At 34.1% G+C, this 27888-nt stretch overlaps 1 protein-coding gene across 4 annotated transcripts; it reads right to left on the reverse strand.

Annotated features, from left to right (window-relative positions):
* Nucleotides 1–11502: 11502 nt before the first annotated feature.
* Nucleotides 11503–27213, reverse strand: LOC138330033 (uncharacterized). 4 transcript variants are annotated; one of them, XM_069277393.1, is made up of 7 exons: nucleotides 27074–27213; nucleotides 25360–25438; nucleotides 13973–14087; nucleotides 13245–13345; nucleotides 12742–12827; nucleotides 12223–12339; nucleotides 11503–11785 (listed from the first exon to the last, which is right to left on the reverse strand). In XM_069277393.1, the coding sequence occupies exons 2-7, from the start codon at nucleotides 25431–25433 to the stop codon at nucleotides 11673–11675; spliced, it is 606 nt and encodes a 201-aa protein (XP_069133494.1). In that variant the 5' UTR covers nucleotides 25434–25438; nucleotides 27074–27213; the 3' UTR covers nucleotides 11503–11672. The 4 variants fall into 4 exon arrangements, with proteins under 4 accessions (XP_069133494.1, XP_069133495.1, XP_069133496.1 ...); XM_069277394.1 differs by lacking the exons at nucleotides 25360–25438; nucleotides 27074–27213 and adding exons at nucleotides 21552–21573; nucleotides 22167–22330; XM_069277395.1 differs by lacking the exons at nucleotides 25360–25438; nucleotides 27074–27213 and adding an exon at nucleotides 22167–22329.
* Nucleotides 27214–27888: the final 675 nt, after the last annotated feature.

A 27888-nucleotide genomic window follows, 5' to 3' on the forward strand; every position in this document is an offset into this window, starting at 1 on the left:
ACATGATAAGTCGATACCTGCACGTGATGTAATGGCAATATGATACTGACCCACATCCGCACGAATAATTCGGCCTGTACTTTTGAGTAGACGCCAGACTCCTTGTGAGAAACTCTGCCAAAATGAATACGATGGTGTGATATCATGTTTGATAACAGTTGTGACAGACCTAGACGGGGATAAGATGGACTCCGCTAATCAGGACATCTTCGGTACACCCGTGTGTATACGAGTGCGTGTTCTGGAAAGGTAGCATGTAAACAACATTGATAGCATTATACCACCGACTTAATATCATTCCTAAGTCTGCAATAAACTTAGCTCCCATTCACGTTCTAATTTTATAATTTCGTTCATTACGGAGTTAGGACCGCACACACCATGTTATATATTATCACATTTGGAGATTTTTATGGAAGAAAGCTTCACTATATAGTGCTTTCTACATTAAGTGACTCGAACGCCCGCAAATAGGTAAAAGAAAAATGGAAGAAGGGAGGCGAAGTCAAATTCCAAAAAAAGTTCATCGAAAACTCATACACTGTTTCATATTTAAAATTGTATAACATTGTACAAAACATGTTTCAAATATCCTAAACGACTTCAAAAACTGGACCTGATGGTGCGTGAACCACAATTTATATTCTGTAATTGATGACTTCAAAATTCTTACAAACAATACACCAAAATAGTTCTGCAATGTTGACATGATACCATACTAGTAACAGTAAGACATATCAATAATTATTCAAAGTTTCAATTTCAAACAATTTCACTGACAAATTCTACATCAGGGACACCATACAGTTAGTTCCTCTTTTTGTCTGTAATGTTAGTAACACCAGATTGCTGTTCCTTTCTTCTACCGCCATTTTTTGTTGGGAAAGATCAACAATATTGATCATTCATAAATATCAAATAAAAAAAATAAATAAAAAAAGATAAAAAAGTAAAAATGACGCCCTTCGAGAAGATAAGGACACATTTAGCATACGTTATGTCAGGTTCATTAACACTTACTAAAAGGGTACAGATCCTTTGTATTGATATTGTCGTAATAAAAAACAACTTTACAATATAAAAGTATCCGCATCATGGACACCGCTGATCAACCAATAATGGGTATGATAAAGCTTTGTTACGCTGCTAATGAATCAATTAAAAGTTTCTCAATTACAACTTTAATGGTTTTTAACGACAAATTATGTTCAATGTATCAGTGCGTTGACAAATTATCTTTATTGTATTGTATCAATCTTTATATGAACGTCCAATTTCACCAAAACGACTATCTACATATCTCGTTCGGAGAATAATTGTCAGCTATATAAAATTATTATTTTATAGTTTCGAAATATGTTTTATTCATATGTATATCTGTCAGTAACAAAAATATTTGTGATTTCAACAGTGTGTTTATATTTTTTTTCCGTAATGTCACGCGGTCGATAATAGTTTTTTTTTGCGATGCTCACGTGAGCTATGTCTGTCAGCATGTTGATTCTTTGCACGTGCAATTTTAGCGGTTAAAGTCTCGCGATTATGTTTGTCGCTATTTTTTGCGTGTTTGTTATTATCGGCGTTCGCGGAGAACACGGTTGTCAAATGTTACATTTGCATTGTATGATACACAAAAGCGGGTGGTTCATCTTATCACCCAAAGAAACAGTTTGACAGATATTTGGAAAGCTACCTGAATAGTTGGCGTTCCATGAAATTATGTAACTATCACCGGAAATCTATAGATAAAGGATGATTACTAACACTGCAGTCGGTAGAAAGGCGGAGTTCGTAATAACATTGCAAGGAGCACGCATATACCTTCAGTATCATTCCTGAGATACAAAAACAGTTATCAAGTTCATTTTCACATGTAGACGACAATCTATGTATAGATTAGCAACAGACAAGACGTCTAAAGCATTGTTTATCACATTGATAGTTCGCCAATGGGGAATAACAACGTTTGAAGTCTCTATTACACCCTGATACAATACGTTGTTTTAAAACGTTATCTTTATCTACAGGATTATTTTGGGGTGCAGAATTTGCTAGTCGAGCAAGTTGATAATATCATATGACGGTGTCTTTAAAGCTATAAAAACAACTCGATGGAATTCATATATGTATATTCATATTGATTCATGAAATAAAAGGCCAAAAATACGAATTTATGTGAAGATATTCATAAGGACATTTTAGTAGCCAGTTAGACTAAAATAAACACTCATTACGTGGTGATTTTAATTTTAGAAGTGAATCAAATGGACAGCACATGAGTCTATTGTTATAGTAATGCCTGGACAAAGGATATAGAAATGAAACTAACAATTATTGAATTTGTTTTAAAACAGGTTTTAAATGCAAGAAAACAGCTCATGTGAAAATATTCTAGCATAGTGAGATAGTACAGCAGCTGTTCATCTGTAGTTTTCTGTATTTGTGAATAGCTTAGAATCAGCGGTCAGCATATTTTTCATTAGGATATAGTTTCCACGGAAAGTCGGCGTCGGCAGATAGTCCAATCGTCTTGTGGTATTGGGCATGCGATTGAAGAGCTGTTTTGATGTGTATGATACATGCTGTCATGGATATCTACAAATAAAGACTGATCATGACGACGACTTTGTCAGATACTAGGAATGCTTTGTGGTTTCTTTAGCTATGTATTAGTGTATTCTGTAGTTTGTTCTGTGTTTGATACGAGTCCTTGTCGTAGATCTAGAACATATTATTAATATATGATTATAATCGGATTATAGGCTGAGCAATTTGGTGAAGGAGGTAATTTTACGCTGAGTTTGATTACGTGATATGAAACAACTTGCAAACAATATTAATATTTCCATTGGTGGGTTTAATATTCCATAAATATTTTATTTCACGTTAGATAATTTATATTGAAACATAGTCCGGATACAACTACCCCCTTATCACCTGGACATATCATGCAACAGAATAATGTTTTATAATGTTCATATTCATGTGGATAATCCATCTTTAATTTAAATTTTAATATGACCATGACATTGGCTGTTCAGTAACATTATGATAATACAATTCAAAAGAAAAACCGGGAAATGGTGCGAAAATCCGACGTTATCATAACGCAACAATACTGACATCGACGTATTGATTTGGGAAAAATGATACCTTGAGAAATCATGGGAATCATACATCGAAATGTACTTTATGTTATCAGGAAGGCTGAAAAATAATCATAAGCATTGATTTCATTTTAATTTCATCGGTTGTAAAAAACAATATCCTTATGAAATTAAAATATATACTTTTCAATATAGTAACATCAATGTTTTAAAGATTATCGGCTATGACGATCATCAGCATGATACATGAACCCTCTCATGGTTAAGTGTGGGTTCCCTCATTTGTCAAACTACTGCGTAGATTTGGCAGTGACGAGGGCGGAGTAATCCTATCTATGTGAACCAGTTAACAGTAACTAGTTCACTGATGTCGACCACAATTGATACACTTGCACCGAACACCACATCACGTGTAGAATGTGTTGTAACCGGTCCACCAATCAGAACATTTCACGTGTTTGTAAACACACTATCTCTTTTTTAGTGACAACTTAGTTAATTAAAATCTTATTAGTTTCAATCACTTTATCAAACATCGATCTCGTTTTCGAGTACGAGAGAGAATGAACATGCATCAATCTTCTTTTCAAGTACGAGCAATCAGTGCATTATGGCGACTGACCACAAAAACCTATATAATCTTTGATATGGTCCTAATATATCAATTACTATTGTAGTTATTGATTGACTGCATGAGTATGGAAAATGATTAAAGATGATCTTATGATATCTGTGTTTGATAGAAATATATTCAATTTCAACATAATAGTAATTAGCCGCTGTACCGTTCGTTCCCCGTATGTTCTATTTTAGTTGTTTGTTGGTCAAATTTTGTTTGTGCAATGACGTCATTCCTAGTATTTGTTACTCGTATGTAAAACAAGGAAGCATTGAATAACAAACAATTAGCCATATGATGAGCACCACAATGTAATCGTGATGCAATAGTTTTTATCATTTCGAAATTCTAAAAGAGACATTAGGGTGTACAAAAATGATTCAGAGATACTTCTAATTCGTCAATGGTGCTGTGTTTCTTACCAGTTAACGTTAGATCAAATAGATATAAAATTCGTTGTCATGTTTTTTCTCTGACTGATTAGAAATGTCACAGTATCAAACGATACAAATACAAGTGAAGAAAATGATTTCTACGATTACCCCTATGAAATACATTGGTCTATCTACAGTTTTCCAAATGCAAACACTGCGAATAAGAACATTGATAAATGTAAGTTTTATGGTATGCATGAATCGGGATGATATGTTTCAAGTTTTGAGGAGATATACGATAGTAAACACTTCAATGGGTGAGAGCGAATTTGTGGGAATGTAATTGTGTAGATATGCATGACCGTGGCAGTGAAGCATTCAGGAGATAGATGATAGTAAGCACAGTTAAGTTAATGTCAAGCAGGTGTGGTATCGGAATGATACCCCATCCCTAATGTAGATAAACACTGCTGAATTATTCCTCATCTTCTCTTCTATTGATAAGACGAATACATCAAGCGTGCTACATGACAAGATTAAGGTGAAACCCCTTCTTACTTTAATTAATACCAAGTATCTTTATTTCTGAACTTCCCAAAAGTTGCTTTTCACATTTATATTTAGAATCGTTGCCTATTTAATTCAACTCAATCAAAATGATCCATTATGCCTCAGTTCACCTCCCCAGAGTATCTAGTGCAGAACTACAAATAGGGAATAAGTTGAATGTAACATATTTAAACGGTATTATAGATTCAATGGCGTTCTTTTAGGACGACATTGCAGTTTGGTGTCGAAAACATCATTGACGTGTTCTTGGAGGACGCTCCGGCTATCTTTTGTCTCCTAATACTCCTTTCTTTACGTCCGGACGAACCAACTGTATAGTGTTCCTAACATCATTGACGTGTTCCTGGGAGGGGGGCGAAACAGCTGTACTGTATCACTTGTACCACCGACATGATTTTGAAGGACACGTATATTATATCTTACTCCTCTGAAAAGAGTCCCGTCAGGACGACCCAACTGTATGGTGTCAACCCAGAGTAGAATGTCTAATTATTTCAACTATTGAATAACATCTTCTATATCTTTTAATGCTAAGAGTTTTAACACTTGTATTTTTTAGACCTTGTCAAAATGAGTATATTCTAGAAAAGAGTCAGGTAGCACTCATATTTAACTATAGAGATTTGGTACATGGTAGATGAAGACGCTAGATATATCACAACCTGACATAAAGAAGGATAGACACTTCACTTTAATTAGATAACCAATGCTATATTACTTGTGTTACCTAAGATTACAGTGTTATGAGAACAATATGCCGTACTTTAGTACCGAAACAAGAATCCTCCAAGAGCATCTGTGATGTCTCATCACTTTGGCATTTTATTACTTTGGCATGGGTTGTGAAACCATAGCCATTGCCTATTTTATACTAGTCTGTTACACACAGTGGTAATTAAACAGGTAATAAGTGGGCGCTAGCTGTCAGTCCCAGCTATAATATACACCTGTTGGCCGTACTAAAGCTCTGTGTACAGTAATTAATCAAAGGTTCCAAACCCGGACGGATAGTGTGTTAAGTCAATTAGTGCCCTGTATAACCGGAAGGGTAATTAATGTGATGAACTATTTATTATGTTGTGTGTGTTGTAATATAGACCGTATATGAAAAGATATATAGGCAAACGTTTCATTTGTGCGATATGATTTACTTTACTTCAATTAATCATCGGTTTGATGTTGCAACGTCTAGGTAAGAATTGAACCAATACTGGAATCTTTTAATATGCACTGCGCATGGCGTCAACAGAGAATAACATTGTCTCATTTTAAGGATATGTAAGTGGTCACGGGTATACCGCAGCCTCCCAAAACATGTACTCACTCGCCGCATCAATACAAGTGATATCGGATAAGGTGATCGGGTGGTTAAGCCACTCGCTTTTCACCTAGCCGGCCGGGGTTCGATCCCCGACACCGACGTGAAAAGGTCAGGGGTCACCTACCCGATCACGTTGGTTTTCTCCGGGAACTCCGGTTTCCTTCCATTCTACGACCCTTCGTGCGCTTTCATCCGGGCCATCGAAAGTGATTTGAATAAGTTAATTGTATAACTTGTTTCGATATCGATGTAAAATAAATAAAGTGATATTTACAGAGTTTGTCTTCTTTATTTTTAATACACAACTGACATATCAAATATCGGCATTGAAAACAACAGTTCCTCGCTCATCCATCTTAGCCTGTAGATAAGAATACGACAATATGTGATAGGACTTTGGAAACATAAAGCTGCCATATCTGACGCGGTGGCTCGATCAGTGAGATGGATCTGATCATCTCCACTTCTGGTGAGGGGGTGGTTTAATGGATCCACCGGCTCTTTTTATTTCTAACTCATCCTTCTCTCGATGTGTTATGTAGGATATGTTTTGAACGAAAGCAAATCATTTACATTCCAGAGATGATTTTTTATCTGTATCGATTTAGTCTGTCAATTTATAGCACAAACAGTATGAATAGTTCATTATAATTTTGGAGCATATCTCCAAATTAACACATCATAGACATAGATAGTTTCACTCTTTAATACGGCGTCATCATTCCAGATTATATCTGTAATGATTGAAAATTAACAGTTAAAGTTTTATATCTATTGCGTATTATTAGGAAAATGAATAAATTATATTTATGACATTAACAGTGTTCTTACTTGGATAAACTATTCAAAAGTGTGCAATGAAAAAAACCCAAACAACAACAGAAAATCTGATGTACAAACGTTATGTAGATGTATAGTCTAAAAATCATTTAAATTATTTTTGCCCTTTCTCACAAAATGAGTTTTTGTATCAGATATGTTAAATCGATAGTGCTGAGTAGTTAATGTATTGGTATTGCTACTAAGGTTATGGTGTATATCTATCGTTTAGCAGTCATTCATATCAATTGTCTTCTTTATTAGAATATTTCATTTAAGGCACTGAATCGCTTCATTAAACATGGCGATATGAGCTTATGATCTATCCACTGTATCCCCCTGTTATATAACGTCCAAACTGAAAACCAACATTCGTTCATGTTAAAATAAACTCAAAAGAGCAGTTGGTTTACATGACTGTGAAAGTTAAAACATAACCATTAACTGTACAACCTTGGACAGACTCGACGGATAGGAGTAATGAAGATTGATGAACTGTTCAACTGTATTTTATCAGTAGACGCGGAAGTGTATCCATGGTTACCCCCAACAGATTCAGATGTATACAGACATTCTAACATCCCATTTCACTTAAATTACGTCTAGACCTAGTCTTGGTGTGCCTGTAAGGCATCATGGGAAAACCGAACCTAGTAACAAGACTTCGGTAAATTGAACGAAATAAAGACAAGAGATCCTGGAAGATGATAACAATGGGAAACTAATCAATATCGCTCACCAACACTGACAACATGGTTGTACAGCTGCCATGTTTTTCTTCTTCTTTTTTCTTCTTTTTCTTTTGGCTCACTGAAGAATGAATATACAAGAAAAACCTTCCGCCGTTCTGAGAAATAGTGAAAATAAACTTCTCTTGTCAAAACCCTAAATTTCCATACTGCCGCCTGTCGGCAATGTCGTTTCCCAAATGATCGAGACAAAACGTAATATCAGAGTATAATTGTAATTTGCGAAAGATTCCTATAGTACTTACTACAAAGTAGCGATAATGAACTTCAATTGTTAAAATCTTAAAAGTAGCTGCATAGTGGATATGTTGTTTTCTGGTCGTTCCCAAAAAGTATTATGCCTTACCAGAACCCAAAGGTTATCCGCAAATGAATTTGAGAAATATATCTCATATACTTTCTGCGAAATAGTGACGACGAACTTCAATTATCAAAATCATTAAGATGATTGCTTAGTGGTTATTTTGATTTTTATCTTTCCAGAATGCATTATGCTTAGCCCATTGACCACGTAATGACTACAAATGAAAGTTCTGTTCAGCCGGTGTGTGTTTACGGAAGTAAGCGAGGCGTGGTAGGTGTGGAGACCCCTGCTGGTCAGTAGTGGTCCCAGCCAGCTATGTTTTCACAACTTGTTTGTTTTCTGGTTATGTTTAATAGCTGTTCGTGATATTGTTTACTTACTTAAATAGTTTATAGTCTGAAGTCAGCATTCAATGTAGTTACACTTAACTCCATAGCCATCCTTGATGATCGTGATATCCCCCCTTGGACTAGTATACCATAGTAAAACTGTAGGCAGTTCAGGAGAAAGAAACTGACCAATCACAGGCTTGCAGAGATTTCCTTTGAAGATTACAGGGAGAGCGACGCCCATCTTCAAAGCAACACAGTCAACCATAGTGTACATTTGTTCCTAAAAAAATGCTGCGGGCCTATGATTGATGTTTTTCTCCTGAATTGCATTCAGACACAGTCGAGGTTGTGGATATAACGACATTAATTGTAACCCCTGGAGAATCGTTAATGTTCCTCAGTAGACATTTAACAAAACGTTTATTGCTTTCATGTACCTTCTGTGTTTGCTTTATGATATGGTATTAACCTATTCCATTATCTCATCCGGAGTGGTTCAACAAGTAGAAGAAACAGTCCATAAAAAGGCCGCAAATATTTGTATAATGAACAGTTTGAAATGCAACTCATGCTAAACATTATATCTGATATACCACCAACAAGTGTACGGAATTATCTTCGGACGTTAACATGTACAAACTAAATATAATGGTGGCTTTAATAGAGATAAATGTCTATAAAAGTATTTCATTTCTACTGTAGAGCCCCGGCATACAACACTTCGTTCTGTATAATTATATAGTGGTTACCATATGATCCTCCATTTACAGAAAGTTATTTGATGATAATTAGTCCAACATTTGATATCCCTCTAATCCTATATCTGCTGCCCCCTCTTATACGCGGTGTTTTGATAGAGCTTATCATAACAAATTCCACTGCGTTCTGATATCTAAAGATTGCAACATAAGTCTATTTCGGTCGATAATATTACCTACTGTTTTAATAAGTTAATGATGGGGTTAGTTCATTCTTTCTTACTCTTGCCAAGTTTGTGTTTTCCTTGTGGCTCCGTGGCTACCCAGCTGTATTACATCCTTTGATTCGGAATGTTATGGCGACAGGCCTATGTCTATTGGTTCTGTATCATGTTTCACAGTATCTAGTAGAGATAATGTTGATGGATAGGAGTCTTAGATTTCACGGTTCATTGATTTGATGGAATTATGATGAAGTCAGCTCTAAGATGATATGCATGACCTAGATTAATAGAGTAACGATCCTGAATCATACCCTGAATATGATATTGACATCCACAATGTTCCTTAACCTTAGAAAACCGAAACCTTTCCAATAGATATTGAAACACATTCAGTTTTTTTCACGTAGAAATGCGCCACAATAGATTGTTACTACATGCTCTTGTTTAAGACTGATTTTTTAATGTCTTTAATCAAGATTGCATATTGAACAGAAAGTTTCATTTGGTGTCTACTTGAATCCCGTCATATGTCTTGTTAGGTCCTGTATATATAAACACTGAATGCTCGGATTTTATAATGTTGAGACACCGTTGATTTATGAGGTAAAATAACATTTCTGGAAATTAAAATGAAATATCGCATCGCTGGAATATTCTATCAACATTTTGGCAGGCGATTTTTTATTGACATCACCTGCTGCCACGCTCTTTGGTTCTATTGAAATGAAATATAATTTTGTAGTATAAAAGGTAATCTCACTTTATCTCTCGATTTCATCAGTTTACAAAAGCATCATAAACTGCTGTCGAAGCAGCTATAGGTCCAGCAGGTGTTTCTATTAGCCTGTGATTTAAACCCCTTATCACAAATGGGAATCTCTCCGCTGACCAAAATAGAACCTCTGATATCGATGGAGCATGCAATTGTGATTAAAATTACATTTTATCGGGGAATCTTTTTGGCATGGTGAAAAGAGAAAATATCCAACTGTTTAGATATCCTACAGTGCAATATGTATTAAAGATCCGCCATTATCTCACGATCGCACAGAATTTCCCGATGGAAGGCAACAAACGATTCCGGTAACTCGGAGATAAATCGGTGTTAATGCTTTAAGGTCGTTGCTGAAAGATGACGACTGACGTTGATGTTTGAAGTGTAACTTTAAAAAAAATACATTTCTGCACTACGCAAAAGACCGCCTGTATCAACATTTCTACACATCACTGCAGTTTTCAATCCTGGCTTATCTCACAACTGATGATTACAGTTAAGAAAACCCATAGTGATTTTTTTTAACTTTCGACATTGTATGGGTAGATGACACTTCATGTACAGAACATCTGACGGTATCTGATCTACAACGTAAGGTTTCACGCTATATTTACCGTTTTATAAACACTGCCTTTCTTTTGAGTTCAGCTTTTACCGTTATAGAAAAACTGCATACCTTTGGGTGTTTTAATGTAAGAATTTACGTGGATATCCCGTGTTACGTAAGCGTTGAGTGCATTATATAACCAGATATGTCGTGTTCAATCTAATCTTAAATATATTATTGGATGTCTTTGTAAATACAACATTCCATTTCTGGATATCAGACCCCAGTTAATCGTTCACAGAAGGGAAACTCTTAGGGTAAGGAACAAAGTCTCTAGTGTTCATGAAAAATATTTATTTACATGTTTACTACGACTTGTCCATATCTTAGAAGTTGACTTCTTAAAAAAACTGTTTTGTTGCCATTAAGGAATTATACATAAAATTCAATTGTCCCTGACAGATATGAGGAGGCTCGATAATTGTGTTGTTACCATTGTAAACAGACACATTATATGTGGATAACCTGTCCATTGTAAACAGACACATTATATGTGGATAACCTGTATTCTAAAAAGGTCCAATATTTTATTCGATCAACAAGGTCGTGTTTCATCTTGGTTTTTTATTTTCTTAATGATACATTAATAATCAGCATTGTCAAAAAAACACTTAAGTTATGGAAGGTTCCTTAATTTGATTTTCCTTAACGTTTGAATTCTTTTTGGAGAATTGCGGTTAATGAATATTGGTATAAAGTAGTGCTGGTCCTTTCTTTAACGACGACGTTTTTCTCTGACATTTATCAGAGTTTCCATTGATAATCATTAAATTACTAATTTCTCAGGATGTGTAACAACCGGGAAAAATACTGTCATTGTGGAGTTTACATAATGACATTAACAAATGCTATAATGTAACGTATTTCTCAACTTTATCTTAATAGAAAGGCTCGGTATAGTTTGCTCTTAATTGCAATAGTTTGCTTAAATTTAGAAATGAATTGTATTTTAGCCTAACGTTCCTTGCGCGAAACACCCTACATAAATGACAACAAAACGACGGAAGTAGAATTATTTAATTATTGACAACATAAATACGTAGACGTGTAAATAATACTGTTGGTCAACCTTAGAGGTTGTGTATGATCATCTCTGCTTGTTGAGAAATGGTCACAGTTTTGCACCTTCAGTGAAAAAGAGTGATTGTTTATGAGGATAAAGGGGAGTAACTCTCAATTCTGTTTGTAAAATCCTTTGTACTTTTGAGCTGAACTCAGTCGAATTTTCCTCGCGACGTCTGGATCTTCAAATGATAATTGTCCATTGCTTCTACTTAGTGGTGGCACTGAAATGTAAAGGAACATTACGATAAAAACATTTCAAAAATTATCAAAATCTTTTTGTTCTATAATATGCTAGAATGCTTTAGCTGACGTTTTTAGCCAACTAATTCTTGCTGGTCCAGGGAATTGAATTATTGTCGTAGTAACTATAGTGATAAGATAAACAATGGAACATTGAACATGTATCCTACTTCAAGAAATAATCAAATATTTATTGTTTACATTATTATAAATAGTACTCATCGTTTTATAGATTATACCTGTTACGTGTATCATATTACCCCGTTATATGTTTTATAAAACTTTAATAGTTTACGACATAAATGTTTTTATAATCCATTTAAACTAATTGTTTTCTATTTACATATTCTGTAATCTTCATTTTGAATATCTTATGTGTAAAACAAAATGAAAGTCATCCTCTACCTCAGATACTTACGTTGAACGTTGGGTGCAGTGTCCCAGGAATGTTGCAGGTTACGTAGATGATGGCGTTGTGATGAGGCTGAGTGTAGTCTTGTGTTAAAACTAGCATCGTCATACACACGTATAAGGCCTGTAATATCGTATTGTGTCATTATATACAGAAATAATACCTTCAATACTAAATGAAAGTGATAATGTTTTAAAACATCACAATGCTATTTTATATTTATCAGCAACGCTAATTTTGTATTGGCCAAGTAGCAATACAGAAACATCACATACTCTCACAAATGATGTCTACTTTAACGTCAAATGATTTCATGTCGCAGTCATTTCTTTGGGAGTTAGCAATTAGTGTTTAAATTTGACTTTGCCGTTACTTCTAATCAAAGATTAACTCAAAAGTGATATATCGCGAATAAGTAAATAAAATTATATTTGTTCGCAACATTCGATGATAACATGTTACATGTACATGTTTGCAATAATGACTTTATTTGTAGACTATTATTAAACAATAGAGAGATCTTACCGTCAACATAACACACTCTACCACCCCCATGTGGGAGTACTTCCTTAATGTGTCGCCAGGTACCTCCAATACGGCCCTGTCGTAGTCTGAAAGGAGTGTATGATTAAATCTACCTCTTAACGAGCATCTATATTGGCTAAATGTATTTATATTCACTTGATCACATGGAAACGAAGTCCCCAGTTGCAAAGTTTCATCTATATGTAATTATTAGTTAGAAAAATTGATGTGATTAGACTGGCTTATACGTATTTATTGAAATATACCTTTCTATTTTACGGAGCTACATATTTTTTACACAAAAAGTATGCAAATAATATACAGTGTGTGATCAAGTCAATTTCTAAGATATCATGGAAAGAGTCAATATGTTGATGCTAACTGACGTATATGGTCTCAATGGTTCAATAAGAAAGGCAAAAAAGAACTACTCAGAAGCAATCAACAAACTCTATATGTATGTTATGTCATCCTTGGGTGATCCAGTAATATCCTCTCCTTACCTAGGAGCACCTGGGTTAGGGTATCTGTAGGCAATCTTTGATGTCAGATCTGCGTATGTCTTTCTGTAGTTAATTTCCGAATCCTCTTTTCTTTGTGCAGGCTGCATATAAAGCATAAAAATATAATTAGCATTTTAGCATCTTAGTACATACACTCTAACAAAACATTTACTAATATAGAGCAGACACAAATGATGTTACTGGCAAAACAAACACTGTACGAATCGAATAGTTCGTAACAATGTGTAACCTTGTATACAATACTTACATTGACACTGACAATAGAATGTGGTAAATTATTCGACACAGCTGTACTATCCTGCACATTTGAGACATGTCCAGTTCTGAGAGCAGACGTACTACATTGTACTTCAAAACGTGTAATCAAAATTAAAACACACCTTAGTTTTAAATAAGTGAAGAACTGTAATGTTATTTGATCACATGATACTTGGTGCATTATGTATTTATAAAACCAGTAATATTTTCGTTCTTCACTAATTTTATCACCAGTGGAATGCTTATAATGCACAAGAAATTGACCATACGTTTGGGTATACTTTTAAGACGAACCCCAAATACGCATTCGTCTATGTGTATGTAGTGTGACGTAAATTGTAACCAAATATCGGAAAACAATGTCATGTTGTGTAAAATATGTTTTCGCAATGTGTAATCTCTCATAGCATTATGAAGAATTTATCGAATAACGATTATGTTTTACTAACCGATTTAAATTGTTGCCAGTTGTTATCGCTGACAGTGTTAGGGACTCCCGCTCCACCCCCGGAGCTTTGATCCATCGCCATCCTCATCCAGTCGTTCATATGGCCATATGTTGTTCTATAAATAGAGAAAATTATAAAAGTTTGAGCAAAGTTGCTGTCATTTATAGCATATTAAACTCTTGAACAACGACAATTACACAACAAGAGTGGTTCCGCTAGCCATGGTTTTGGGAATTACCCTTTACAGTGAGATAGTGAACAAGACATGTCAATCTTTTCTGATTGTATGGGGGATCCAGTATATGTTTTATATAAACATGAGGGAGAGATACATTGTCACAAAAAACAATCCAAAATCCCTCAGGTGTAAATGTCATTTATAAAACCTATTGAGGAGCGTTAAGAGTCCTGATTTTTAATCTAGAATCCAAATCCTTGATAGAGTTTCTACCCCTGGGTAGCATTAAGGATGTAGGCGGTATTTAGTATAATCATCCAAATGGTTATTATGTTCATCAGCAATAGATCTAACTCCAATAATAACCATTATCTTGTTGTTTAATTTAAAGGCACGTGCCCATGCGATCCTTTGTTAACTGATTTAAATTAAAGACGTTTGATTAAATTCAGGATCAATAGAGCATGTACAGTGTCGACTACATTTTAAAGTAATACACAATATAAATTATACCGATGATTTGTCGTGTCTCTATATCATTACTACACTTACACAATAAATACTAGTTACTTTATGTATGTGGTATACATGTATATGTATGGGCTTTAAATATGTTAATTCGTTATACCTGATTTAAAATGTAAAGCTATGAAGACCATTTAAAATGAGCATATTTTACTGTAATACGGTCGTATATACTCAGTGACATTGATCACTTCAAAAAAAACCGTGGAGGAGTTGGTGTTTATGTGACATTATTACAAGGGTTAAGTCTATCCGGTATACATGTACTTAATTAAACACATCTAGCTTAATAAAGGTATACTAGACATCGTTCGTTCCAAAAGCGTTGTGGTAAAAACATTTTTCCTGTTACAAAAATATTAATATGTTACTGTAAAAATATAATTAGTAGCGACATTGATTTTCTTTTTTTTTCAAGAAATGTCCACGAATAAATACACAAGATCAAATGCTGACATATAAATAATTATTTGATTTACCGACGACGCTAAATCATCACATCGCAAACTGTTTGAAAGCTGACCCCGCTAAAATATCCACGTTACAGTCCATGCTTAATGCTAAGAAATTTGGAACAATCACTGAATGAAATATACCTACAATTAGTTCTATAGCCAACAGGAGGCTCTGAACCACTGTACGTGGTCCATTGATATTGTCAATAATACGATGAATGAATGAAGTAACCGAATTACATGTACGTCACAGGTCTAAAACGTTTATTGTTTAGACTCCTTACTGATGTGTATTGCGTTTTAGATTTATACCCAATGACTCGTAAACTTGTACAACTAAAATACTCCAACAATTTTCTAGTTTAAAATGCCAGCAACGTATTGATATAGTGTTATGAGATATATTATCATCAATCTACATAGCAGTCTTCATTTTAATGAAACACAAAATAAGTGAAAATCCTTACAAAAACACGAAAAAATGGAAATAAGTTGAAGGGCATATCATACCTCTGGATCTAACGATACTTAGCGCAACATTTTCTGGGTTATTAATGTCATAGTTTTTACATGTCATGGTTTTGTAGTGTTTTCTCGGTCAACTGTCCTGTAGAAGAACGAACTATGACGTCAATAGTAGAAATATAACTATTTCGAAAAAAACACTCATTTATATTTGACTATATTTCTGGATCACGTAAACAACGTTGCATAATACACGAGATTAGCATCGTTTAAAATGAATGGTTATTGTGTAGACAATTTTGTTAACATTGTGGTCACTTTGAAACCACTAATATTTCTATTGTACTAAGTACTAACGAAATTATTTGAATGCTTTTCAGACTTTTTTAGCAGAGGAAATCAAGTAAAAACTCGTTTTTGTCAATAGATAACTCATCTTTCGTTCCAATCAAAAGTAAAAATAATCGATAAATATCTTAATCCCTTTTTATCTATCTTAAGTTATATATTTTATGTTGGTTTTTATTCACAAAATATAAAAATTAAGTGCATACTATATTTGGTTTATCAAATCAAGAGACACTTGGAACACCTTTTCATCAACTTATACGTAAATTAAAAGACGGGTTAACATCGTACAAAAATCAAGAACTATAAAAAAGTATTGAACACATCAAAAACAAACAATGTCAAAAAGAATTTCCACGCTAGTTCAAGATTTCAACAGCATAAGAAGCTGCAACAGTGTGGCTGCACCCTAACTCAAAGACAAAAGTCAGTTTCAAACAAAATCAAAAACTGATTATATATAAAGGACATTGAAAACACCCACCTATTGGAGTACTCGATAACATTAAAACCCGTTCAGCAGGTCAGAAGCAAGTGTAATGTGTTATTGTACATATCGGTTATTGGAAACATTTTACCTGTTGGAGTACTAGACAACACCAGAAACTAGTCACAAGGCACAGCTCAACATTAAATCAAAGGTTAAAATGTAAACAAGTGAGGGATATCAGAAACATTAAATTCCATCCGAACAATAACCTCACAAAATACCAAAAACTAGTATAAACACAGCACCAGAATCTAGAGAAAAACAAGTACCAGAAAGTAGTGCCAGTTCGGCACCAGAAACTAGTGTCAGCTCAGCACAAGAAACTAGTGTCAGCTCCGCACAAGAAACTAGTGTCAGCTCAGCACAAGAAACTAGTGTCAGCTCAGCACAAGAAACTAGTGTCAGCTCAGCACCAGAAACTAGTGTCAGCTCAGCACCAGAAACTAGTGTCAGCTCAGCAGCTCAGCACAAGAAACTAGTGTCAGCTCAGAACCAGAAACTAGTGTCAGCTCAGACCAAACAGAAACTAGTGTCAGCTCAGCACCAGAAACTAGTGTCAGCTCAGAACCAGAAACTAGTGTCAGCTCAGCACCAGAAACTAGTGTCAGCTCAGCACAAAACTAGTGTCACTCAGCACAAGAAACTAGTGTCACTGCATCAAACACTAGTGTCAGCTCAGCACAGAAACTAGTGTCAGCTCAGACCAGAAACTAGTGTCAGCTCAGAACCAGAAACTAGTGTCAGCTCAGCACCAGAAACTAGTGTCAGTTCAGCACCAGAAACTAGTGTCAGCTCAGCACCAGAAACTAGTGTCAGCTCAGCACCAGAAACTAGTGTCAGCTCAGCACCAGAAACTAGTGTCAGCTCAGCACCAGATACTAGTGTCAGCTTAGCACCAGAAACTAGTGGCGGCACCAAAGTCATACCTCTGCCTCTGTATGAGTTGTGACAGGTCCTGCCATGGATAATCAGGGTAGATAGAGGCAGAGAAAGGTCTCTGTCTAACATCAGGAGGGGTAGGCTCGTCCGAGTACATCATTAATTAATTCAATATAGAACACTTCCAAATAAAGTTCCTCTATGTATCCAGAATCACGTGCATATCGGCAGAGTTACACCATAGTCATTTCGGTCATGTAGAATAAGTATCCACATACATATAACGTTGTGTTATAAATAGTGTGTGTACCCGTGTTTCATACTTAAGTGAGTAATTGAAGATCTTAACTGTATCTAATGATACGTCATTGTAAAAAGGAGGGATACAATGTATAAATGCATTTGTGTGTGAAGTATAATACACAAAATAGGATCGATTAGACGAGAGAAAGAAATTGTACTTCTTCTTAAAGGTAGTTTAAGTGCAGTTTGATGTCTTTTCTTGATTACGGTAATAATAATGATAATAGTTGAAATATAATTATATAAATCCTAATTGCGCCCCGTTTATCTATATATATACGGACTAGTACACCGCTATATATTGTCCTTGGTAACTGTCACATACATACATATATATTACCAGTGGTATCGATCGACTGCAGTAGTGGGGCTTACCTATAAAATGTGGGGTATAATACCCCGGCTTGCCACTTCAGTGACCGGCTTTGTAGTGCTAATAGATTGATCAGGTAGGGCTAAACAAGGGCATTATAATAAAATAGGTCCATTAGCATGTCTCAGACTTTTGTCTCTAATGCATTTACCGAGTTCTATATGTGGGTGTGGGTCGGACTCACCAGAAACTTGCATTGATTCAACTACAAACTTTACAGGGATGATTTTAGGAAGACAATAAAAGATATATCTTTTGTAAATACAGCGTTATCGTTCAAAATATCGTGCTAATAACATAAATACGAGTACCTAAAGACAAACGGCTTTATCGGACTTCTCAGTAAGTTCAATTGCTTAAAATATTAATTATGAGAAACAACGAAGGCCAACTTACTTAAACGGCCAAACAATAACAGTGACGGTTATCTAAATGACGAAATCATTTTATAATTTCGACCCTGCCCTCATGAATATCTCCAATTAAGGCTTATTGACCTCAAGTATAATGATTATCCATATACAATGTTATTTGAATTGACCTCTCCCGTGAAAAATAGTTGTTAGATTATGAGATCTGTGAGATTTGTGATTTGTTTAATCACGTGGTATTTTAGCATACAGATTGATATATTTTGAAAACTTTCTAAAAATATTAAAATTGTTGTCTCACATGTTTTCATTTAAACCATTTTAATAATGAGCTCTTCAAATATCAGTTTTGTCCTTAAAAACTAAAGATATACAAGAGGCCCATGGGCCTTAACAGTCACCTGATAGTTGTCATTTACTAGTCAACTGATGCCTTTTGTTCATGAAATAGGAACATAGATATAATAGGTAATTTTGAACCCGTCAGAGATCTTTCTAATGTTAGTCTACGTCCAAAGCTTAAATTAAGATGGGTGCATATTTTCTCAAGTTATCGTATTCACAAGGTCCAATCACAATTGTAAGTGCAAAGGGCAATTACTCCTTAAATTACAGTTGAATAAAGCTCATTTTCGAAATTGTCCGTGCTGTTTCCAATGTTAGTCTACACACAAAGTTTCATTAAGCTCGATCGGTTCATATTTACTCAAGTCATCTTGTTCACAAGGTTCAATTATTATTATTGCAAAGGGCGATAACTCTGTAAGTTACAATCGAATCAAGCTGATTTTCAAACTTGCCGGCGAAGCCGGGTTACATAAAATTTACACGAGATCCATTATTATTATACCCGCATAACCTCAACAAAATAAAAAATCTATTCCATGTATATATAGTTTTTCACGCAAATGAATGTTATCTATTCTCGCGACAGTTGCATATTTGTTTGAATACCTATATTTTTTCTCTCTCGACATCGTCAACGAATTTGATTGAACAGACGATTGGATTCGAGTCATTCATATGTTCCCAGCAAAAGTTGGGTCACGACCCATGTTTCCCATCGCATTGCTATGCCATTGGCTATTCACGTAACAACAGAATCGCTGCACGTGTTGTACTATCATTATATACTGATAATGATAATACTAGAAAGCATGGTTATTGAGTCCATGTCAGTGCAAACTGTAAATATTGTAACATAATAACACTGAATTAGATATGTATATTACTAACACACCAAACTGCAATAAGGCTAAATAGACAACATAAAAACTCATCTTAGGTTTAGTTCACAATTAATAAAAACCGCCATATTAAGGTATTCTACATTCATTGTATTACTGTCCGGTTAGTCACACATCATTATCTGATAATATGGAAGCTGCTTTCCACAAATAGCCTGTTGTACTGTCGGATAGATCCGTTCTATCTGAATATATATTATTCAGCTGGTCACGCGAAATCAATTAGTTCTGCATTAAAGTGACTACTTGTCTCTTAATAATTGATATCTACCACCTTATCTGTCTGGAAAACATTCTCCACAGATTGTATGTTATTGTGATACATGATAAGTAAGTATTAATTCTTCTTTAGTTTTAAAGGTCATTTCGCACGTTCATGAAAACACTGAATATATCCGTATAATGCATATCAAATTTAATATTGTCGACCTGCAGGTTCCTCTAGAAATTATCGTTTGACTACTGTATTCAGTTTTCTTTTGTTGAAGATAAATTAACAATAGTGGAAAGACTCTATGATTTTGCGTATTCGATCATATTCTGATTTTGATTGGAATCATGAGTGGAGTGATTTTAAACACTAGATATTTGTCTCTCACAGACTGATTTTTTTTATATTTGTAACCTAGCTCTATCTGGTCTACAGAATATGGACAATTGGTTTTAATTTTATATTACTGGGAATAGTGTGATTCATACTTATTTTACAATAATTGTAATCCTTTATAATTCAAAATAATACTATTTTTTAATTATATCGTATGTTTTTGAATTTGCTTTTAAAATGAGAGATTCATATCTCTTTAGCCCGTGGTGTTTACCAATATTTTCATTATGAACAGAAATAAAGTGAAATCTGTTAATATTTATCTTATTTCTGGTAAACTTTATCTCTCTTATTCTGTGTAGTCCATAGGACATTGTATCATTAAATAAAACGCACAATGTTGGTTGGAACAGATTTTGGTTGTATAAGAATCAAACCTGTTTTGTACAACGATTTCATTATATTATGAAAAATCTATGTTGCAATGTATCCCCGACAGGTTTTCCATGTAAATGATTAATGTATTGAAATTATTTGAAAATTTCTTTGGTTAGAAAATTATTTTCTAAATTTCATCAAATGAACCCCATTGAAGGTTACACTGGTGAGATGTCTGCCCTGAATGTTGTCTATACAATCCAGGCTTTGGTAGGACAGACTGTCCTATTGGTGTTGAACCTTGTATAGTGTACATAAAGTCAGCTTGAAGTCTTGTCTAAATAATAAAACCAACTCTACCTTTAAACTGCTTACCCCCAGCTAGACATTTAAGTAACGTCATAGTTGTCTTTGTTGAAATAAAATGTGAGTTTGTATACATAAGGATTCACAGGCCAACTGCCGACGTGTTATATATATGTTTACATTCGTTGATAGTAATTTTCACTGATAGATATACATTATATCGTTACTCATATGAAACTGAATAGGAACAATATATTCATGTACACATGTTTAGCTTATATCAGAGTAGAATCATACCTAATAGTTGTAAAGACCAACAGAGGATAAATCGGTTGGTCTCTATTCTATAAAAGTATATTATTTTATAAGGAAAATATAATAAAAATGATTATACAAAATCGCAATTGCTACCTAGAAGTGATAGAGGTATTCGTTGGATGAAATCTGTTTTTCGGAATATCAAACAGGAAGCTGATATCAAAATAAACAATCATGATTAATAATAGTGAGTGCATGCCAACACGTGCTTGTTAGATAGATATTCACAGAGACATTTAAGAATGCAAAACAATGGGAAAAACATTTAGTAACACACGGTATAATGAAGGAATATATTTCCATTGGATAATGAATGCAAAGAGAAATAAATTAAAGTTTATAACATAGTCAGGGTAGGATGAATTGGCAAACGAAAAATGAATAATTCACACAGACCCTTCATGGTGTTTCCGCATGGCTGATAAATGAAATAGGAACGATGATTGATATGAAATACACTAGCAATTCATGGAATATAAGAGCAAATTACCATCATTATAAGAATATTATTTAAAAATATGAATTGAACACTGCATTGACAGGTGTTTCTTTCTATAAAAGGTATGCATGTGACCATTGTCACAAATATCACAAAATGGTAAGTGGTTAAATCACGTGGTTTTCTGTAACGTAACACATTGTTATGAACATTAAATACGTGAAGTCTAAAGTCAACATTCAGATAACAACAACACCCATATCGAAAGTATTAAACTGAAGACTACAAAACATATTTAAACAAACAATATTACCAGATCAAAATTGATATCTATAACAATTTATGGCAGAATGATAAAAAATTATCCTATATAACAATAAGTATATGTAAAAAGCAATATGGATATAATTTTATATCTCAAATATAAGCAATATTGAATTATATATCAGATAAACATTCATTAATTTATTGTAACGAGTCGTACCCGTTGCTAGGCTACACTCTTACATTGATAGATAAAGATCAGTATAAATCATGAAGTTAGAACAATTCTATAAATAAAAGCATGTTACCTGCACCTATAATATGTCCGTGTACGTTACTGTTAGCAGTGTCCGTGCATAACAACGGTAACTGTCCTGTTTGGTATTAGAAAATATAAGTCGTGTGGTTTTCACCGATTAGGGGTGATCAATACCTGTACGGGTATATAGAGGCAGTCCAATTCACAGGTAATATATGGCAGAGTGCCAACACTTTTAATGTCTATAGCACACACGGGCTGGATTGTACACTTATTACACTGTATATATACAAATGAATATAAATTAAGATTTCCACTCAAAGTCAAGGCCATTCAAAGTTCATCTAATTTTGATTTAAAAGTTAGACTTTTTGTAAGTGTATATAGTAGAGATTTACAGTATGTAAATATTATCGAGTAATTAATAACTGGGACACTGTAGAATATACACATTTTGAAATAATCACGGTATGTAGTATAACTGTCGATTAATTTAATCACTTAACGAAATCGTTGTCCAAGATAATGTGTAATGGGAGATCACTGTAGATACATTCATGATCAGATGGTCCTGATCTAATGCCGATGTACAAAAATGTCGTTAATACTATCTGTATAAGTTTGTAAAACATTCTCTATCATTTATTGAAAATAGATACCGTAGTGTCATATGGTATGACAATGTAAAGTGACCCTTGACTTTCAATACACGACTAAATTACAAAATCAAGATAAAAACAAACCAATGAAAATTTTCTCAAAATAAATGATTTAAGCATTGAACGTCTTTCAGTTGGCATACTTAGCCAATATACATGTCAACTGCGCTATTCATTGAATTTGCCGCCATCCGTTTTATATTTACATTTGATAACAATTTTATGATGAAATCCCAAGAATATTTTTTGGTCCATAATGAATAAAAAATTCTTTATCGTCAAAGACGGTACGACCAACAGCCATCTTCCGTGATCGATGACACGGAAATTGTGACGTCACAATGATAATGACGTTATAACAAGCGGATGGCAGTTCATAAACCGGTAAACGCCAACTGAGCTTGGTAAAGTTAAATTGTAGGCCTGCAATTAAAATGTAAATATATAACTTTACCCATATCTAAAATACTCGTACTAATTTACCCATATCTGAAATGTTCGTACTAATTTATCCATATCTACAATGTTCGTACTAATTTACCCATATTTAAATGTTCGTACTAATTTACCCATATCTAAAATGTTCGTACTAATTAACCTATATCTACAATGTTCGTACTAATTTATCCATATCTGAAATGTTCATAGAAATTTATCCATATCTACAATGTTCGTACTAATTTACCCATATTTAAATGTTCGTACTAATTTACCCATATCTACAATGTTCGTACTAATTTACCCATGTCTACAATGGTCAAACTAATTTACCCATATCTAAAATGTTCATACTACTTTACTCATTATCTATAATGGTCCAACTCCATATCAAAATGTTCATACTACTTTACCCATTATCTATAATGGTCCAACTAATTTACCCATATCTAAAATGTTCATACTAATTTACCCATATCTAAAATGTTCGTACTAATTTATCCATATCTAAAATGTTCATACTAATTTACCCATATCTAAAATGTTCGTACTAATTAACCTATATCTACAATGTTCGTACTAATTTATCCATATCTGAAATGTTCATAGAAATTTATCCATATCTACAATGTTCGTACTAATTTACCCATATTTAAATGTTCGTACTAATTTACCCATATCTACAATGTTCGTACTAATTTACCCATGTCTACAATGGTCAAACTAATTTACCCATATCTAAAATGTTCATACTACTTTACTCATTATCTATAATGGTCCAACTAATTTACCCATATCTAAAATGTTCATACTAATTTACCCATATCTAAAATGTTCGTACTAATTTATCCATATCTAAAATGTTCATACTAATTTACCCATATCTAAAATGTTCGTACTAATTTACCCATATCTACAATGTTCATACTAATTTATCCATATCTAAAATGTTCGTACTAATTTAGCCATGTCTACAATGGTCAAACTAATTTACCCATATCTAAAATGTTCGTACTAATTTATCCATATCTAAAATGTTCATACTAATTTACCCATATCTAAAATGTTCGTACTAATTTACCCATATCTACAATGTTTGTACTAATTTACCCATATCTAAAATGGTCATACTAATTTACCCATATCTGAAAAATTTATAAAAAATTTACCCATATCTGAATTGTGCATAAATCATTAAATAAACATATGTATAAACCTGCTTGGCCTTGGTTGATTTTATTAATTATTTAAGATTTCGCAGTCCAACAGCTTCACACCTGTACACAAAGGATATGTTATCGATATACCTGGTAGGTTGATAACAATACTAGTTGGCAATGCCTGTCAGATTTGATCAGTCCTAGTCTTGCTTGGTTAACTGATACAGACTGTGTTAATACTTATAAACATTATTGATTTTCATTTTGATATTATATTATAAAACCTTGAAAATATGACGATACTCAGAAGCATATGCCTATTATAGTTGACAGATACTTGAACACTTCTAACCAAGTATCTTTCTACGATCTTTTTATTGGATCGTCTAGCTTGATTCATTCTCAGTAGATCGACTTAAAACTAAACATTAGCACCATAAAAACATTGCTTGTTTATCATATCACATATATCTATGCCTGTACTGTCTTCGTATTTGTAGTAATTAATTAAGAAATTTATTTAAGTTTGTCCCAAAAATATCTATTTTACCTTGTTCCAAGTAAAAGGGTAAAATATCTTTCTGAGAATTTGATTATCCGTCATTGACAGAGAATAAGTCAACTTCTTTGTTTCCAGCTAATAATCCCCCACCCCCCCCCCCCCCCCCAACCCATGTCAAGAAATAAAGAAGTCGAGTGAGTGGACCTCTAATATTTCTAATTTGGTTTACACTGTAAAACGCCGTCTTATTTGTAGTTAGATTTGTACTGAATAACGTCCTGTCTTATGGTTCAAGAAATGTTGTCCCAAAGTTTACATGTGCTGTCAGAGAATATTAGGTTCTTTATGATAGTATGGAGCTATTGACTTTATCGGTTTTAGTGTCATCTCACTGAATCATATCCCAGTCGGTTATTCCGAATTTGCACATTACGGAGTTATCTGTTCTTGCGGGTAAGTATTGAACACTCATCTTGTACTTACTTTCTCCTGCTGGCTGGACGATACTTTAACAGTAGGGCATCACTAGAGAAATCCTCCGCCGGGCTGAACTCCATTGTATCTGAAACAGGTAGTGTTACAGATCTACAAAACCATTGTTCGTGGAGTGAAGTTATGAATATTAAATACAGAATGGCTGCAGATTATCCCCACTAGGGTATTAACAACAGGCCTATTGTTTAATCAATAGGTTTAGGCTGTGCCAATGTGACAATGGGTTGACAACGTGTTAAAGAAACAATACCTTTAATTCATGTTAAATTTCTCGTTATCCGTATATATCTGCTTTATATATTTTTTCTCAGTTTGAAATATTTTCGTAATATTCGTTTATACAAATAAAATAGAAATCGATATGATTTGATTCAATCTTAACCTGAAATATCTCCACTGGATATGGAATAGCCTACCCAAACACACACACGTTATATTCATAAGACATAAAGAAATTACATTAAAGAGTACAATGCTTAAGTGTATCAGCGTCAAGTACGACACAAAAGATTAAACCTCAAACAAATGTATAACTAAATCATATACATAATGCAGAGGTTTCACAGCTTTACAGACTGCCAAAACTGTGACTACTCCAATAACTTCACAACTAGCCAGGCACATAATACTCAGCTCTTAAAACAAATGGTACAATGGTATTGAATATATAATTTAAATGAAATTCATTGTCATTCTTTAAGTACATGTAGATTACTTTTTTAATCTGGACCGACATATGATATAACACTTAGTCTAGAGTTCTGTTATCAAGCATATGGATAATTATGACTAGTGTCATACACTGTACGAGTACTGTTAGATCGTCGATATGGCATCATAATTGTTTAAACGCGTTCATCATGGCTAGAAAATTCAAGAATCTACCATATTGAGTAATAAGTCCAGATTGAAGTGTTTTTCTCTAGCTGTTTTGAGGGGTATGATTCACACAGTTATAAAATTGAAATTGTTAAATAAACTATAATGATGATTATTAAAATTATCAAATAGAAACCAGGTAAAATATTTTCAGTGTCTTGTTTCTTTCTAGTACCCCTTGTGTTTAATACATATTCCATTTAGGTATTCATGTATTGTGACATATGTATCACCATGTACACCCTAGGTCATAATAAACTTAGCAGCCATTATATGTTAATTGACAAACGAAATCAATAGCAAGAACCCCTGAAGGGAATGATGACCTTACGTTACCATGGTACAGTGTGTATCAATAGTGTCAATATGGGAGGATCCCATGACAAGTTAAAACGACGTACAAGGTAAATATACTGATGTTAGGTTGTGGTGACATGAAAGATAAATACATACTATTGAAATATTTTATAGGTTTCCGTTGATAAGATATACGTTAACTGCTCTTGGATTCACAGAGGTAATTACTGAATGGCTTGTCTTTGTGCGTTACTTATACACTTGTACCTCAATCGGTTAATGCTTGGTTTCCCTAAATTCACAGACTTAATTAATTACCAATACAACTGGTAAATTGTATTCATTTCCTAATACGATAACCTTTATACCTGTATAAATACTATGTTGTTTTACTTATTATTTCAATACATATTAATTTCCTGAACTTTACATAACTAAACAAAACGAACTTCAAAATAAAACACATATTGTTTTTCAAATGAATAGTGCAATTGCCCATGAAAGTATTTATTGAAATAGTACTTACCTTTACTCTCTTTCACGTTCGAATGGCCTCGAAGAATTACTGGAATAACACTTTACGAACCTAAAACAGCCCAACACTCCTGGAGGAAGTTTCCACAGTCAATCCAGGTGTACCGACAGTGTCAGGCTAGCTATAATTACAGATATCGTGAACGTAATGATACATGCATGTCATTGTATGTAGTAATATCAAACCACCGAGAGATAGCTATCAACTTACACAGAGCTCCACCAAAAAGTTTATACCCTATGATCTTATTTCCATATTCTTATTGCATTTACAGCAATTGCCTTTCTTTTGAAATCCACGAAACCAGATGTGCTTACTTTCTAGTTTCTGTTTTAAGTTCTTTATTTTGATTTATTATACAATTGCAGTTCTGATAAACTTTAAGTATCGGGCCTATTACTATTTTCGTAATTCTAGTGACTTTTAGTGATGGCGGCGTAACACCTTAGCAATTAAGAGATGCATATTGATCAAGGTTGCAAGATAGCATAACATGCGCCACTATGATATATGCTGGTAGGCGTAAGATTTGTGCCTGCTGCCCATATTGATCATAAAAGGCGGCTTGTTTTCTATTCTATCTAACTGACTTTTTCTTCCTAACGTCTCCGTCAACACCGCCTCCCGCTTTGGTACAGGATTGAGCGATCGCCCAAGTGATGAAGACACTGCAATAGTTAGTTCCTGTTCCATCTTAATGCTCAGAATGAAGGGAGGGTGACGAACCATCTGTCCTTCGGCAATATACTTTAGTGTGACCGGACGGCTGGACTTGTTTGGAATAAACCGCAGTCCCTCAATACATA

Source organism: Argopecten irradians, chromosome 8 (assembly GCF_041381155.1).
Source record: "Argopecten irradians isolate NY chromosome 8, Ai_NY, whole genome shotgun sequence".
Lineage (NCBI taxonomy): Eukaryota > Metazoa > Mollusca > Bivalvia > Pectinida > Pectinidae > Argopecten > Argopecten irradians.

Bases quoted from the DNA above. Each gene is read 5' to 3' on its own strand.
- LOC138330033 (XM_069277392.1), bottom strand. From the start codon at position 17,472: ATGATGTACTCGGACGAGCCTACCCCTCCTGATGTTAGACAGAGACCT. The intron at 13,346-13,972 runs GTTAGTAAAACA...CTTTATATGCAG, and splicing joins ACTGGCAACAATTTAAATCG to CCTGCACAAAGAAAAGAGGA. The intron at 12,828-13,244 runs GTAAGGAGAGGA...CACTCCTTTCAG, and splicing joins CCTAACCCAGGTGCTCCTAG to ACTACGACAGGGCCGTATTG.